This window comes from Mytilus edulis, chromosome 1 (genome assembly GCF_963676685.1).
Source record: "Mytilus edulis chromosome 1, xbMytEdul2.2, whole genome shotgun sequence".
Lineage (NCBI taxonomy): Eukaryota > Metazoa > Mollusca > Bivalvia > Mytilida > Mytilidae > Mytilus > Mytilus edulis.
In genome coordinates, this window is record NC_092344.1 from 54,707,179 (window position 1) to 54,725,031 (window position 17,853).

General features: G+C 32.1%; 2 protein-coding genes across 3 annotated transcripts in view; one reads left to right on the forward strand and one right to left on the reverse strand.

Annotated features, from left to right (window-relative positions):
• Positions 1-3,659: 3,659 nt before the first annotated feature.
• On the reverse strand, positions 3,660-17,002 carry LOC139514284 (sarcospan-like). The gene is made up of 3 exons (XM_071303303.1): positions 16,196-17,002; positions 7,902-7,988; positions 3,660-5,823 (listed from the first exon to the last, which is right to left on the reverse strand). The coding sequence occupies exons 1-3, from the start codon at positions 16,589-16,591 to the stop codon at positions 5,458-5,460; spliced, it is 849 nt and encodes a 282-aa protein (XP_071159404.1). The 5' UTR covers positions 16,592-17,002; the 3' UTR covers positions 3,660-5,457.
• LOC139514214 (leukocyte receptor cluster member 9-like) overlaps positions 16,297-17,853 on the forward strand; it is a 39,257-nt gene continuing 37,700 nt past the window's right edge. Inside the window, exon 1 of one of the 2 annotated variants that reach the window (XM_071303084.1) lies at positions 16,297-16,416. The gene's annotated coding sequence lies outside the window, so the exon portion shown is untranslated. Of the gene's footprint in view, positions 16,432-17,853 lie in introns of both variants that reach the window. The other variant, XM_071303075.1, reaches the window with a different exon arrangement.

Sequence of the window (17,853 nt, forward strand, 5' to 3'; positions counted from 1 at the left end):
TAAGTGATTGCAGTCATATTGAAGTTCTGTAACTCATGTTCAACTTTTTTTCTGAGGTTTCCAATGTAAGCAACCAGAGATGGAACCAGAGATGGAACCAGAGATGTATATACACATGTGTATGTATGTTTGGTTGGACTTATTAGTTTGTCATTGAATACTGAGGAAGATAGCTAGTTTGTGTCATACTTAACTTGGACAGTTTTTAATCAACATTATTTAAAATTTGCTTTATATTGAAAAAGTGTACTTCCTATGTTGCACAGATTTGTTTGAATTTTTTCTCCATTGGTTAAACTCAAGTCATTTTTATCATTAAAGGTAGGTAATATGATGTACCTACTGTGTGTCATGTGCAACTCCAACCTGAAAATGATAACAGAATTTTTAAATAACAACACAGAAACTTTTTTTGGATTGAAAAATAAAGGTGGTCTAACTGACTACTTGTCTTCCTTTTGTGTCATCTTATTATAAAGGCATCTGTGTAATGCATAATACTAAATTGATTTCTCTTATTCTTACTGGATTTATCCCTTTCCTGACCTGTTGATTATTTTTATTTAATCAACATGTGGTTCATTTGATCTCAGTTCTTCATTGGTCAAAGTACCATCGTATAATGAAAGTTTTTAACATAAGGCAGTTACAGCGTTCCATATTGAGGTCTGGAGCTGGCATGTCAGTAACTGCTAGTTATCATTTGTTAATTTATGTATCATTGTCATTTTGCTTAGTTTCTTCTGTAACCTTTTCTGACATCAGACTTGGACTTCTTGTAGACTGAGTTTTACTGTGTCTAATGCTATGTGTTTGTTTATTCTACATTGGCTAGAGGTTAAGGGGGATCTCACAAAACATGTTTCACCCCGCTGCATTTTAGTGCCTGTCCAAAGTTGGGAGCCTCTTACCTTTGTGAGTCTGTTTGATTTTAATTTTTAGTTCAATTACATGTTTTTTAGTTTAGTATGGGGTCCATTTTCTCTTAACTTGTACACAGTTTTGTTTAAGGCCCAGCTTAAGCCCGCTTTTGGGTGGTGGATTTTCCCTGCTGTGTTGAAGACCAAATGGTGGCTGTTTGCTCTTTGGTCGGGTTGTTTACTCTGACAGATTCCCCATTTCCATTCTAAATTTTGTATAATATAGTTTCTTAACTTCTGGTATTGAAGGTGGTTCATTAGTATATTTTTCCTCAGATGGAATATTTTTTTACTTTGCCAAAATGAAGATTTTTTAATGCTTTTTTCAAAACTATAATAAAAAGTATGGGTCACCATGCTGTTTTTTAAATCTACAAGTTGTGAAAAATTGCCCAATTTTGTATAGATTGTTCATTGTTCATGAAAAAAAAAATTGTGAATAAAAAGAAATCTACGAGATAGAATTTTGAAATAAGAAAAAAATCAGATAGGTTTTATAATACACTTTAAGAAAATCAAAATAAAAATGGTGTGACCGAACTTGTGTTCTTGCTACAAGTTAAAATTTAAAATTTCACTATCATTCCAAAATACAATTTTTACTATGAGAGTAAATTCCCCTTAAATGGCAAAGTTGAAAAACTTATGCTCAATAAAACATAAATATTTGGTTTTGTTTAAACACTTTGGATAATGCAATGAATCACCTATTTTATTTTATTTTTTACAAATCGGCAGTCTTCCACATAAATTGCAAACTCTGTCTTCAAATTTTAAGCCTATGATTAAGGCAAAGAACTAGACCGATAGTGTACAGCTATAATGTTCAATCCAAGATGGCTACAAGGATTACAGGAGAGTGGATCGTAACCCTTCAAGGCAAGGCTTCTCTAGCGAAGATGCAGTAACAGTTGGAGAATTTCATATTACAGATGTATTAGTGATATAATATTTCGTATATGGAGTTTGGCATTGTTCATGGTCATGTTTTTCTCTGACTGTTTATGACATCATTCCGAAAAAAAAATCCATTAGATGAATTGCATTTGGGACTATTACACTAGTATACTAGTCCCAGATTGGATGTGTATTGATATTTTAGTCTTAAATACATGATTTTTTGTATTTATAAGTTATTGTTTTTGAACTAGCTAACTATTGGTACTCTCAGATCTGTACTTTTTGCTTTTTGTCTATCTAAAGAATACAGATTGTTTTAATGAATTTTATATATGCATGTTCTTATGAGTATAGGGGTAGTGTTGCTAGTTTTCTCGTTTGAATTGTTTTCATTTCATTTCCGGGTCGGATCTAGAGGCGTACTTGACTTCCCATAGGCGGTAATGATAACATTTTCTTCTGTAGCTCAATCAATATCGTAGATATGTATGTCGGATGGATCGTTTCCCGAGGCTGAGACATTTCCACATATGTGATTAGTTTTTCGGGGTACGAAGTGAGATTAATTTCCCCCGAAAATCTTTTCGTGGTGCTGCTCCTCGAGGTAAAAAGTCCCTATATTTGGTATGTGCGTACCTTGCAAGGTCCTCGTGCCCGTCAGACAGTTTTCACTTGACCTCGACCTCATTCATTGGATCAGTGAACATGGTTATGTTTTTGTGGTCAAGTCCATAACTCAGACACTACATTTATAAGCAATAGGTCTCCTACATGTATATTTGGTGTATGGAAGGACTGTAATGTCACGGTACATGTTTAACTGGCATGTGTCATCTGACCTTGACCTCATTTTCACGGTTCATTGCTAAATGTTAGGTAAGTGTTTTGGTCTGTTTTTCTTAACTTGACTATAAGCAATAGGTCAACTAACTATATTTGGGATATTCTGGTTGACTTATATTTCCAAACTGGGCACTGGATACGGTTAACAAATAATTATTGTTACTACCGATATATACTTTTGCCAAGATGTATTTACAGAGAGGGAACAAATTTCATACGGAAATTGCAGGTAACAATAATATTCTTTTCTGTTGCAACCTGCAGTTATTGTTACCCGCAAAATATATCAAAAAATGTTTTGCAGCAATCTGTTAAACGAATTTAAAAAATTTTGATGTTAATCTATTTACATCGGATTAACATGATTAAACTTCCAAAGATATTGACTTCGCAATTTAACGTTCGACTTTGTTATCGGGGGGGGGGGGGGGGGGGGGGGGTCTATGAAATAACTATCTATTCTTAAATATGGATTGTAATCGATAAGAAGTTAATATTTAATTATGTAATTACGTATAAAATTGGGTCCCTCTGTAAATACACTATCGGCAAAAGTATATATCGGTAGTAACAATAATTATTTGTTAGCCGCATTTGTCTCGGAAGTAACACTATTTTTTTCTTTTTGTTATTTTTTGCAAAACAATGTCAACCTTTCTGTGTGCTTGGGATAAAGGAGGTTGAGTTATTTCAAAATTATGTTAACTTAGTCATAATGTACATGTGTCTATTATGAATCACTCCAATGGTTGTCGCTATTTTTATGGTTTTATCGGCGAGATTGTTTGCTGGTATCGGATCTAGGCATTGTCTTATGTCCGGAAAAATACGTGTATACATATATCTTAACAAATGTTGGGCAAGGTATGTAAATCCACTGACAATTATTCGATTAACGTGATGTCTTTATATAATTATATGTATTTTTTTGGTTGCCGCGCGAGTGTCTCGTAAACATTGAGCTCATGCACACATCAAACAAGAATAAAGTTATACTGAAAATATATAAGGTATATTTTTTTTCTTACAATGGTGCCCATTTAATAATAACCGTTCTGTCGATTACTGATTTACATAGAAATGATTTGGGTCATTTTCAAAAAATATCGAATTTTCAGTACACCCATGCTAAAATTTGTATTTCTAGTGGAAATTTCAGTTGTAATGTTTTAAACGAAAGCTTGTCGGATTTATGATAAATCATTCAGAAAATTAGTAATAAACACATTAAAAACATCTTACATCTATTATGATAAGATTAAACTGTATTTAAGTCCGATTTTGGGTGTATTTGTGTGCGTACAGTGTCAGAAAAACACATTTCAAATGATTGTTTTCCGATTTTCTGATCACCTTGATATCTGCAAAAGGGACTTTTTAAGAACTTTAATTATTACTCTAACGAAAAATCGTAGCTTCTTTATCATTGTATGTAACATGATATTATCTACAAACTAAATTCAATCAGCGTACGGGAGGTTCATGTCCATTATGTTATCAGCCGTTAAATTTTTCTCCCTATGAATATTGAGTCAGTGTTGATTTCAAAAGTGCAAAGTAATCTTTACATTTAAAACGCCACCTTTCCTTGAACGGCAGTGTACAGAAAAGAAATTTCAAAACATTTAGTGAAAAAAATAGAGGGTACTTTTTCATGTCTATGCTGTTACCAACAATTTTGATTAATTACATACACCAACAGTGTGCTTGTAAAAAGTGCAATAACGTGTTGGAAACCAAATTCACAATAGAAAACCATAGTTACTTCACCAAAGGGAGTAGTTATTTCACAACAGCAATCAAAAACGAAGAAATTTTTCTATCCTGTTATGTCTATCCTGTTACTATGGTTACTATGGTTACAGTAACAGGGTAGACAATAGTAGACAAAAACGTCGTTATTTTTTTTTTTATCTTTAACATATAGGTGCAAAAGGAATGAAATATTTCGTTGGTTATAACGTCTTTATCTTCCCAATTAGCATTTGCAAGTGCAATACTGATATCGGTAACAGGATAGACTTTTATATATCATAAACGTACGTTCCGGTTACCAATGAAATAAAGAGAAAAGTAAACTAACTTATGAGGGATTTACTTGATGTTAGGTTTATTTGAAAGGGTGAAAAGATGCCGAACCATATAAATTGCTATTTTACACTTGCATTACTGGTGGTAATTTTTACAACCTTTGAAAACCAATTTTTGAGGCATTTTTCAGTACAACCTGGAAAATTGAAAAATAATCTGTTATTTTACAGAATGAATATATATAGAAGTTTATTCTCTTGAAAACCATTTAATTGCATGGCTACGTAAAACAAGCTTAACATTTTATCTAAACCTTTTCTTAATAGCCCAAAATTTCTTTTGAAAATGGTAACAGGATAGACAAAATATTGAACTACCGATCAAAAAATGTTTCTCAATATATTCTTGTATGACATCATTAAGATTGCATCTTTTAATATGTTGTTCTTAAAGTACTGTTTGTTTTGATTTGCTTATGAAGAGGGTTATTTGAATAAGTAACTTTTAATAAATTTTTCAATTTCAAAATTCGACATTGTTTGAAAATGACCCATTTACATTGTGAAATACTGTTCAAACTTAACTTTCCGGTACAATGGAAGTTTCAGTATAGATATCAATTGTTTAATCCTACTGTAAAGAAGATTGAATACAAACAGACATGTGTATCCCATTATGTTGTTGGTTCACCGGTGCGGTCTTATTTTCAAACTTAATGACTAGATTGTACAAATCTGATATACTTTTCATAGTAAGACTTTTATCAAACATGGTCGATATTTCCATTTGTGTGCGAACTGAAAGAGTATCTTATTCCAGAGTATATCCCCCCATATTTCGATTTCCAAAGTAAAATTGCAAACCAAAAAGATATGCCACTTCCTAAAGCACACAGTCCACTTTCTACAATAAAGAATATCTTAACCAAACAATATAAGGTGTCACAGTTGCCCAGTTCTCGGTACGTGAATAGTCTGGATAGAGGATCTGGAGATCCGTAACATAGACAGTCATTATTCAGATTTTCACAATGGTGGTATTTGTACATTTTCACAATATGAATGAGAGGGAATGTACTGGCAACCAGGCAAACAAATATGCAGATTACCGTAAGAACAAAACAGCATCCCTGAAAATAAATAAAAAGACAATAACTGATTTGCTTATCTTATTAAAATTCGAGCAAACTACTATCATTAAATCATGGTCTTTCGTGTATTTCATCTGTGTTATCACTTTAATCTGATTTCATTGTTTTAAAACCCCATAGGCAATCTGTGCTAACTTGAAGGTCTTATGTTCGAGGGTTAGCTTTTTCTTTATTTCCAAATTTTAAAAAAATGATGGAAATAAGTATACTAAAAAGAACTACCAATGATGCAATTAACACTTACATCTCCCAAGGATTTGTATAGTAAGACTTACAATTCAAATCCTTGCATCTCCAAATTAAAAACTAAATCTAATATATGACGTGCTACTTTGGCTTTGTAAACAACAGCGTGATCAAATTCTCCATACAACTTTACTTAGCGCATACTCCGACATTTTGAGTTTCTTTCAGTCAATGAGACACTAAATTTTAGTAATTGCAATGGACATAATCGTGGAAAATGATAAGAAATGTCTTTTAATTTCGAGAAATGTCGAAAATCCTAGGAAAAAACATTTAAAAAGCTGATGTTTGGGAGCATGTTGTTTTTTTTAATAGAGTTATTTCTCTTTCCCAAGTCTGCGTTGATTCAGATTTACTAGCAGAATGATTTTGTCTCTCGCTGCAAACTGAACTCGTGTCGCTACCATCAACAGTTGCCTTCAATATTACTTATAATTAATATTTGTTTTTTCAAAAGTATTTAAGAAATGAGAATAGTGATATAAAATATCACCGCCTCTGTGCTCATTTGAAACTTGAAGATTTTTATATTATAGGATGTAATTATAACTAATTTACCAATTTAAAATCTTACCAAACCGAGACAAATCTAAAATCTTACACACAATGTGCTACAATCTTTTTGCAAATATATCTATCAATATTGTATTCTATGTGTTTTGCTATTAATATACTTATGTTATAAAAATAATATTGAAAATAACTAACTTTGTAATCAGATGTCATATTGTCTTACTATGTATGTCATGTATGGCAAAATGAAGGGCAACATTTCTTATCGTATACATATAAGTAAACCACTTTGTTTGCAGTTAGTAGGTGAATTCTTACTGTCTAGTTAATATCAACTGAAAGTTTTTACTTAAGATAACTTAAGATATATAGTTATAACATGCAGTGATAGCAATGATTTCCCTAAAACAAATATATTAATAAAGATAGCTAAAACTAGTAATAATATGGACTCATTCAACGGATAACATATAGTTGTTAATTTCCGTGTCATTTGATCTCGAGTGTTGTCTCATTGGCAATCATACAACATCTTCTTATTTTTATAATTATTCAAGTACACCTTCTAGTGTGCATTCGACTTAAATGACTCCGCACGAGGATTGTACAGGTTGTTTTGGACTTTTTGTAGACAATAAACGCTAACACATCATGGACAAACACGTGAGTAATCTATGTTTAGAATTTTATAACGATAATCTACTTGGCCTTATTTGCTACAAAACCTCTCGTTTCTATCAAATGCCATTCGTTAGAGCACAGGCACTTGTCTAAAAAAAATCTATATTATACCTTGATATATTAAGGTATATAGGAACAACAATTCTGAGACAAGTGCCTGTGCGTAAGAGGACATAATTAAACCCGTATTTTTTATAACTAGTTTTACAGCGGATTCCATTGACTGTGTAGCCAAAGGTAATATCTCTGGTTAGCTTGCTTGTTAGCTGATCCATGAAGTCATTGTTAGGTAGGGTAAACTACCCTACTTTAAAAATAGACTAGTCCGACAGAAAACCAATCGTTCTGTTTGTTGGACTATGCTACATCGAAAGGAGGGTAGTATACCTGACAAAATAATGACTTCACGGTTCAGCTAACAAGCAAGCTAACCAAAGATATAACCTTTCGCTACACACTCAATGGAATCCGCTGTAAATAGCATTTTGTATTAGGTGTGCCCAGTTGCTTAAAAACGTTCATAAATTTTGTGTGTGTTTTTTTTTTTTATTTTCATTTCTTTGAACGTGTAACGCTTCATATTTTATAAATCTAACTTTTTTAGATGTAATTCCTACCTTTAATGCAAAGTTTTTCGAGCTACCTATGTAGTTTTCATAGTCATTTGCACAAACGTATATCCCTAATGCACCTGCTACAAATAACTGAAAGAGACAACAAATAAATAACGCATTGAAAATGTGCACGAAAACTATTTTAATCCACTTTTTTTTATACTTACCAAAGAACATCGACAACCATATGCATATTTATTTCTCTTATTGTTAAGATAAGTACATTTTGTAATATACATAAGTTTTTAGCGTATAGATATGACTATACTACGGATATAATAGTACGCTCATATACGTGACAGGCCATTCAGAGGTCCTGAATAGATCTAAATATAATACATCTTCTTCTGATGTCTTGACTAAGCAAGTTTTTATTTATCTGTGCATTTGCTGGTTCATTGAAGTTTACTCTATATCTATTTTCTTTTGAAATGAAGAAGTTAAAAGTCGTACTTTAAAATAGTTTATACGTTAGTGTGTTTACGTTTGATTATGTGTGTATGTGTATGTTATTATAGCTTCAAAAATTGTAAAACGGAACTGACTTTAAATAGACAATATATAAAAAGAAATATTTGTCCTTTTGCTAGATTTTTGTTATTTCGGTTAGATTACTAATCAATTAAAATTTTACGTGGAAGGAGATGTTTTTGATAAGGCATTTATTTCGACTGATTCTAATGCTGTATATATTTCCTGAATTCATTCGGGAATGGGGCTCAGGCAACATAGGATATTGGATACAGATTCGCTGCATAGATTTCATAAACACCCCATTCATGTATCTAAGTCTTTTATCCCCCCTTATAGACATATATCTAAGTCTTATCCCCTCTTTCAGGACATGGCAATGTATGTAGGGACGATTCAATAAATATAATCTATGTTTAACAGGGTAGTTATGGTTTCGTTACCATTAACTTATTGACCATTTATTAAATCATTTTTATATATACACATGTATAAAGATTTGATTCAAGAGTTTGGCTATACCCATAGAAACCTTTTCACAAACGGGGATTTTACATTTTTATTACTTCACCTGACCTGAAGGGCCATGTAAACTTTTCCTATTACTTGGCGTCCATCGTCCGTTTTTTTACAAAGACCATTTCCTCTGAAACTTCTAAGCCAAAACTCACCAAACTTGGAACAATCATCATTGGGGTAATCTTGGTTTTAAAAAAAATGTGTGTAATTACCCCGCCTGCCAACAAAGATGGTCAACATGGCTAAAAAAACTAAGGGGTAAAATACAAGTTAACTTTTGTCCATTATTTTAAAAACCGGTTTAAATAGAGAAAAATCTGATATTTTGCCTTAAAATGACAATTTCACTTCTTTTTTTCCATTTTTGCCTTTTATCTTAAAGATTTAAAATAGCATTATAATTAATATTAATAATCTATATTTTTTTTCTTTCAATGCTACATGTTTGTAGTGTTTAATGTCTATCGTTTTGTAATTAAAATGCCTGTCTGTCTGTTTGTTTTTGTTTTGTATTTTAGTAACAATCCTATTGTTTGGATTTTAGACTTATAAAATTCTCATTCTTATTCTTATTCTTATTCTTATTGAAGATTAAAATCGAAAGAGAAAATTTAAACGGAAATAACCAACAAGAAACGATTTGCAAATAAGTCAAATGAAGGAAATCATCAGTTCATAGCTTCTCCCTATAGAGTTATTGCCCTTTACGACGATTTATACCCATCGTTTTATCCATTTTGTATCAACTCTTTAAAACAACAATAAATAGATAGGACCTTTAATAGCAAAATTGAAGACGAAGAAAAGATCTACAAATAAGGATTATGGTAGAACTCTTCTGTCTACTGGTAAAGGAAGTTATTGCTCTTTAATGACGACCCCAACAGTGACTGGGGAATAGAAACTTATTTAACTTGAAAACGATTTCATTGACCCCTCTTTTTTAAAAAGCCATTTGGTTTGATTACGCGACAAGATTATTTGTGCCAATTTTCATGAAAACGTAAATACTGCATTTTTTTAATTGGATAAATATACAGCAAAAAATGATTTTTTTTCTACATTCATGAACATTGGATAAATATAAGTTATTTCTGAATAAAAAATGTTATAAATTTTTAGGATACTTATAAAATACAGAAATTACAAATTATTTCACAAAAAAACAATTTGTGTTTATCTTTCAAAACAAAAAAGTTATGTATTTCTTTCGAAAGGGAAAATACGACCACAAATCCGAATTTTGAGCAAATATACAAAATTTCGACCTTATTTTACTCAAAAAGTAGCACATGAAGGTATATTTTTTATAACCTATTTGATTTTATCAGGTAAAAAATAGTCTATATGGAAATTTTTATCAAAATGTAAATACGGGATCAAAACTGTATCGTATGCCCTTAAATCCGATGCATCGTGTAAAGATCGTGCCACGCTTTTTGCACGTACACTAAGAACACTTGCAAGAACCTTTTGAGGGGTCTGTAAGTGGCCTGTTGCAAGGCAAACTTCTGACCCTATCCAATAAACACTAGCAGTCCAAATGTCCCCGACCGTCATCCCAGATGGCCTCTTTTATTACAAGACCTACCTATTGTATTTACTGTTAACATGTTCTCGTCCCGAACATGCATGGAATATTTGCCACTGAACGTTAAGCAACCAAAAATCAATCAATCTTTAATGACGATTTTCACCATTATTTGCGTGTTTGCCTATTATCTTGTAAATTACAAGAGACAGATAGAAACTCTAACTTACAGAATTGATCAACAATCCAATATCTGCAATCAGGTAAACAAAAATATAAGTAGATCGGAGTGATTGACCTTAAATGACGACTGTGTTGTTAGCACTATTTTGTGTTTTAGGCAAAGACAGAAAAAAAATAAGATAGTGAGAAACTGTAAACAATAATGATAGTCTACAATGTTGAAGATGCATAGAGACCTATGTGATCGACATGCCTTTAGGTTTGATTTGCGTTTTTTCAAAGGTGTTGTGTTTGTAGAGCCCGTAAAGTTATTGATAATTTGAAAAGATTATCAATTTAACACTGTAGAACGTACGATCTTTGAATGTTGTCTTCATTAGTACTAGCTTCGATTACATTATAATAAATTGAAACTACATTGTTTTACAGACTTGAACACTCATTGTCCTACATCTTATCAATACGACGTTCGGAAATGCACAAGGTCATGGTTGTCTGAGGCTGTTTATGACGTCTTTACACGAAATCCGGAGGAGGTGAACTATTTGATGATTAATTATGTGAAAACATGATTTATAAATTTTGCTATTAAATAAATTGTGGTCTATTTAGTTTTAGTCTTTTTGTTGTGTTTTATTTTACTTTGAGCCGAAATGAGGATGTTATTTTTTTCCTTTTTTTTCACAATCTGCTCTAAAGCTACATACTGTTACGTCAACTTCCCAGGTTTAAATCTAGAGTTGGTTTATCGGCGTCAACTTTCCAGGTTAAATTTGAGTTTGGTTTATCGCTAACAGACTCGATATAAAGCCCCTGCTTCTTTTGCGTGCATACGCTTGTAACGCTGTGTCTTTAGCTATTGTAATCCTTTTTATTTTTCTTTATTTTTTTAGGATAAACTAGCCGATTTGGTCTGTTGGTTTCATCTTTTTTATTGTTCACGTTTTTTCATAGCGGAGCTTTTTATAGTTTAGTGTACAGTATCAGTTTTGTTCATTGTTTAAGTTAAAAAAATTTAGTGATTATATATAATCCCTAAACTGGCCAGTGATTCTACATAATCCCTGAAAATTTCAGGGATTCTACTTAATCACTAATTATACAAATTCACTGTAACATATATACATCGTCGTTCTTTAGACTCGGTGGACAGTTGTCTCATTCAGCTGAAAGCATCCACATCTGAACGCATCAGTTGTTGTTCTTGCAAGACTCCGGATTGGAAGTAAAACTTTGAATCGTACTACGATCGTAGCATCATTCTTACTAATTCCTTTTTAGATTCATGTTTTCTCATGCGATGACAGAAATAAATTATAGTAAAAACTAATACGCGAGCAGCCATTCAGCAGTCAGTTGGTTCTTATATATATATGTTTCAACATTAACGAAGAAAATGCGGGGAGGGAAAGGTATTTCCAGACAAAGAAACCCATCGCCCTTTTTAAAACAACATAATTATATAAGACAATAAACTACATTTTATAGGCGCCAAGGTTTGCGTTCAAATTGCCTGCTCAAAAGTTTATTCTTTAGAAAGGTCAAACCCCTATGGTTCTATGGTAAGTATCAGACAAATTATCTGAAGAGAAATTTAATTCTAGTTCGAGTTCTGTTTTCAGTCAATTGAGACTAACAGATTTGTTATGAAGATTGCACATGGCCTGTATTTATTCATATCTACAAAACAGAAATTCATTTTGTTTTATCTACAATACAGATATAGTATTTTAATAACTTAATCAAAATGGTTAAACTACAATGTGGATATGACTATAATGTTATATACACCCAGATCCTTACGGCGATTTGTTTCATATTCTTAACATACAATCATGTGTAGTTAAATGTAAGATACAATATTATAAACTAGAACCGCGTGTAGCTAGCTGTTAGATTCAACAAAAGAGACTAGAAGAAAATATCGTAATTCTAATGTGTATAGATCTATACATACACGTGCGTACTTGACAGTCATGATGTCGGTCACATTTGTTTTTCGTGAAATGTTTTGTTATAAATTAAGCCCGGTTAGTTTTTCGTTTGAATTTTTTCACATTTTTCATGTCGGGGATGTTCATGATAGTCAACTGAGCAGTATTAGGAGCTTTTTTCATTATTGAAGGTCGTGCGTCAATTAACTGTAACAGTGGTTGATAGTTGTCTTATTGCATGGCAATCATGCATGTTGTTCTTTTTTTTTTATATAAATGTTGAAAAACAAGCCGTCAGGAAATAATAACAGATGGAAAAGACAGCAATTGAAAGATACATGCATGAAGTGTACTGCAATTTAGCAAATATATAAATTTTACATAAAAGATTAACACGACAAATTGTTAGATAACATTTCAGGCCCAACCGGCAGTGTGAAGGTGAACAAAATCTCCTATATTGATATTGCAACACCTAGTGCCAAGTTACTGTGCATGCTTTATGTTATTGTTAAAAAAAATTCAGTTGTTCAAGTTAAATTTTGAGTTGTTCTCCAGATTTGGTATCTATTCCACTAAAGGAAGGGACCAATTTCATTAATCGAACCGCAACTCATCTGAAACCATACAAAGTCGGAAATATTTGTGATATGACGTATAAATGTAGTGTTTTGAACTTCCTAAATTTGTCTTTGAAACAATCTTCCTTTCCTACAGAAAACGCCATTTTTTTTTTTAGAAAATATCCCAATTCGGAGATACTGGATCGATCACTGCTTGATAGTGCTGTGCTAGGATGATAGGCTACTAGTATACAATTCAATAGTATAGATAATAGATTTTATAGGTAATTTCTTAAAAATGTATGACTGATTTAAAATAATATAAAGTAACTTTAATCAGCATGGTTACGAGAGTACACACTGTATTGACTGTATGCTCTACTTTTTTTTTTTTAATCTATTCAAGCTTCTTGTATCATCGGTTTTCCCAAGGAGTACACCCTGCAGCTAAAAAATATCGAGCTGACAAAAGAATTCAGAATTCTTTCCTTTGTAAGTAAGTCAAAAATCAATAGAGACGAAAACAATGACTACATATTTCTTCTTTGTAAATCGTATATTACCATGACTTCTTGATTCCTTAGTTAGATTATACCATTTAAATTCAAGAAACAAAATGCAAATACGTTTTCATCAAATTCCCATAGATTATTCAGAATTTCTTGCAATTTTAAAACTTGAAAACGGACAGCTATATATATATATTATTAATAAACTATCCCATCCGTGATAATATAGCTGTTTTCAGTAATTTTGATGTAACAACGGATATCTATACTCTCAGAATCCGATATGCCATGTTTTGAGGAATCTTGCAGGTTATCTATATATATATATACAAAATGGTTAAGTTTATCGACTCTCTACGTGACTGGTGTGTAGTAATAATGATATGTTTGTCTTCTTATGAGATACTTGCAACACGCTGGAAGTTATGTAACGACAAAGAGGCATGCACTATAATCTGTTTTTTCGGATTTCGATTTTTTTGTTTGAGTATATGCATTTTGACACAAAAATTTCGAAAGAAATAACTGGTCTACAAAGGGGATGGATACCTAACAGAAAATATTCTACTTCAATTTTATATTAATATCTGTATTATTTAAAAACCTATTCAGCCTCAAACATACTTTCATTCTTTCTTACCAATGAATTTTAAAGCAGTGTCCTTTGATTTATTTGATATACATATCCGGTCAACGAGTGCAGTATATCCAAATGAGTGTTGCATAGATATTCAGTATCCGGGCTGCCATGAACATAAATGGCAAAAGGAGTACTGTTCACCAGATATATATATTAGACACACTCATTCGAGCTAACGAAATCAGAATAAAATGTATTTACCAGTATATTACTTTCTCCTGATAATTAACATCAAATCGATGTCATACCTCCCCCTCCTGACCAATCAATTTATTGTAATATATGAAATAAGGATATGTGAAAGGATTGCCAATGAGACAGTTACCAAACAGAGTCCAAATGGCGCGAATCTAACCATATGTATCAGAACGTCAACTTTACATTTTTGTAACTATGAGAATAACAGGATTCTGACTTGGGACAGGCACATTTATATTAATGCGGGGTTAAATAAGTTTGTGTAAGTGCACAACTTTCCCCCAAATCTTGAGAAAGTGATGGAACATATAACAAAGGACAAACTATAAAAATCAGTTGGAAATAAGAAAGTCGACTAATAATATCATATATTTGCAAAAAGCTAATTCTGGTAAATGTTACATTTTCACCTAATTTTATTTTCATGTTCACGCTAAGTTTTTCTGTCTAAAAATAGTGTATAAATAAGTTTCAATGTATATGTTTTATATTGCAAAATAATGTCCTGAAATGTTTTTGTAGTACATCAACATGATCAATAAGCCTTCAATCTCGGAGATAAGTTATACCATATGTTAAGGAGTTTTATTTGATATTAAACACAATAATTAACAGAATTAATATAACATTGAATTAACATAAATTCGTGACTAAGCATTGTTTTAGAAATCATGCACAAAAATTATGCTAAGTAAATAAATGGGACAACTTTATTTGCCGTTCACAAATAAATAGAACGCATTCAACATAATCAACAGGGCAGCACTTTCACATTGTTTCAGTCAAAAGTTTTCTTTAAAAAAAAATGGGTGTAAAAAACTAAAGTTTCTAAGAGGGTCTGGACGGGGGGGGGGGGGGAGTCTGTTATTCTGTAAACATTTAATTTTCACCCCTTTCTTTTCTAATCTTTAAAAAATTAACCCCTTTTTTCTCTAATCTTCAAAAAATTAACCCCTTTTTTCTCTAATCTTCATTTTTTTTGCCCGTTATTCTCTATCCTTCATTTTTTAAGGGCATTATTCTTTAATTATTTAACCCCATCCAAACCCTCATCTAAGGGGACGATCATTCATTTTTCTCTGGAGTGGACAGGAGGATTCTGAAATTGAATAATTTGGCCTGGTAAGAATAGAAAAAAATGACTTTTCGTACAAAAACAAATAAGCATTCGATTATAGAATAAATTATTAATCCGGAAAATTCTTAACACCCCCCCCCCCCCCCTTTAATAATCAAATTTGTAACCCACTTTCTCATATCGGAGTTTTTTGCCTTTCCTTTTAATGACTTATTCTCCTGAATTATCTATTTAACTTAGTAGTTTACTCTCTTTCATCAGGGACCAATTAACATAAATTTCAAGGGAATTGTCAAAAGTTGCAGAGGGCGAATAGCAAATAGTACCAAACACCTTCTGATGTATCGAGTTCCATCTCATACCATGGGTTCTAGACTAATCATTATTCTCAGACACTTTTATTTCATAGCTTTTGTATGCTCTGTATCCAGTTTCCTACAGAATTAAAACGACTATAATCTCTTCAGATTACTGTAACATGTAGTGTAAAAAGTATGCATAAAAGGTGTCATATTTTTTTACCTGTATATGATTTATTATGTCCCTAACTATGTAAACGTACACAAATATGTCGGGAAATATATATAGGACAGATTTTTACAACAGGTGGTGGATCTAGTTAAAATATTTTAAACAAATTTTACTTTAATTTATATTTTAGGTATACCTACCGGTATTCCAGCCCAGAATGGAGTGTCTCTAATCTTTAATGAATCGGACACATAAAAGTACAAGTAGAATGACATAGCTGTGATTGCTGCTCCTAATATCAACTGCCAGAAAACCAAAAACAATCTGAGTGAGCAACAAGAACGACAGAAGTTCCCATTACAACATCTATTCCGTTTTGATGATCGTGTCTTTGGTTTGTGTGTTTTGGCAAAATCCTGAGGTATTAAACTTTGAGGTACTGTTGTATTTAATCCACTCAGCATTGATTGTTGCATATAAAGTCGAAGTTCGGGTGTACTTCGAGCCTGTCGTTTAGTCCACTTAGATGACGGACCGTAAATATGTAAAGACTTAAGAGATGAAGCAGAATGGGCTCGTTGTCTTCCGTTATCCATGTTAACAATTTGAAAACAATATTTTTGAGGTTAGTCAACTCCTTCCGTGATGTATTGAAATATTTAAATTCCTCGGAATCCTCATTGTAACTGACCCTTTGAAGTGGTTATTTATAAGTCCGAATAATCACATCACGCAATACACTGATTTTATTACAATAAGTATACACACGATATGTAAATAAACGTTTATGATATGTGTCCCGGGGTAAAGTTATAATGAGAATGCCAGATGAAAATGAAACTACTTGATCATGTAGATTTCTCAAGCTTCTGTTATGCAAGTTATAGTCGTATCACAAGTGTTTTATGATACGACAATCAAGTTAAAATGCAGCGAGTGGTATACTCTTCAGTGGTTACAATCCATTGTAAAAGTCAACCTTGGCATTGATTCAACTTAAACTCCCCATAATTTGACCATGTAAAATGTTACCTGAGGCAGGTGTAAGATGAAGAGAACGTGTTATCTTAAGAATAACTAAATAATCTTGGGCTATCAAATTCATAATTACAAAATCTTGATTTCTTTATCCTCGAACAATTATGAAGATTAGAATTAATCTATTAGAGGGTTTTTTGTTTTCTCTCTTTAAATTACATTCACATGATGAAAAACAAGTGAGGAAACCTGTGTTCTATATATATATATATATGCTGTTTCATTTTCCACATTAAAATTCGTGTTTTAACCTATTTTTTCCGTGATTGTAGTTCCAAGTTTAGTTGGGGATAGTCGTTCAGAAACATAATCAAAGTACTGAAGTACTGAACATCGGATGACCTCAAGTTCTTCTGAATGGTCCGACCAAGCACTTGTCTCAGAAAAAATTCACATCTCTATACCTGAAAGTGAGGTTTATGTACAGATATAATTTTTTTCTGGGACACGTTCGAGCGTGGATGGTAAATAAATGACAGGAAATTCAACCTCATCGTAATAACTATTTTCTTATAGTGATACAAATCAGTATATACTGGTTTGTTGTTATATATTATATCAGGAACATATATGTTAAATATACTGTTGCCAGATTATATTAATATAACAGTAACATGTATATATAATTCTTATATGACGTGCTTCTTTCGCTTTGTAAACAACACCGTGTGAAAATTCTCGATATATCTATACTTAGCGCAGACTCAGAGATATACATAATAATGGATGTTACAATATACCTCCCACGTAAATCCACCTCCCACGTAAATCCACATGTATTTGAACCTAGTATTTGCAAACGCTTTGCCGATTTTATTGT

What these genes read in the sequence shown, in the direction of transcription:
- LOC139514284 (XM_071303303.1), bottom strand. Translation starts at nt 16,591, where the DNA reads ATGGATAACGGAAGACAACGAGCCCATTCTGCTTCATCTCTTAAGTCT. An exon ending in CATTCTGGGCTGGAATACCG is followed by an intron (nt 7,989 to 16,195) that starts GTAGGTATACCT and finishes TGTCTCTTTCAG; the next exon opens with TTATTTGTAGCAGGTGCATT. An exon ending in CGAAAAACTTTGCATTAAAG is followed by an intron (nt 5,824 to 7,901) that starts GTAGGAATTACA and finishes ATTTATTTTCAG; the next exon opens with GGATGCTGTTTTGTTCTTAC.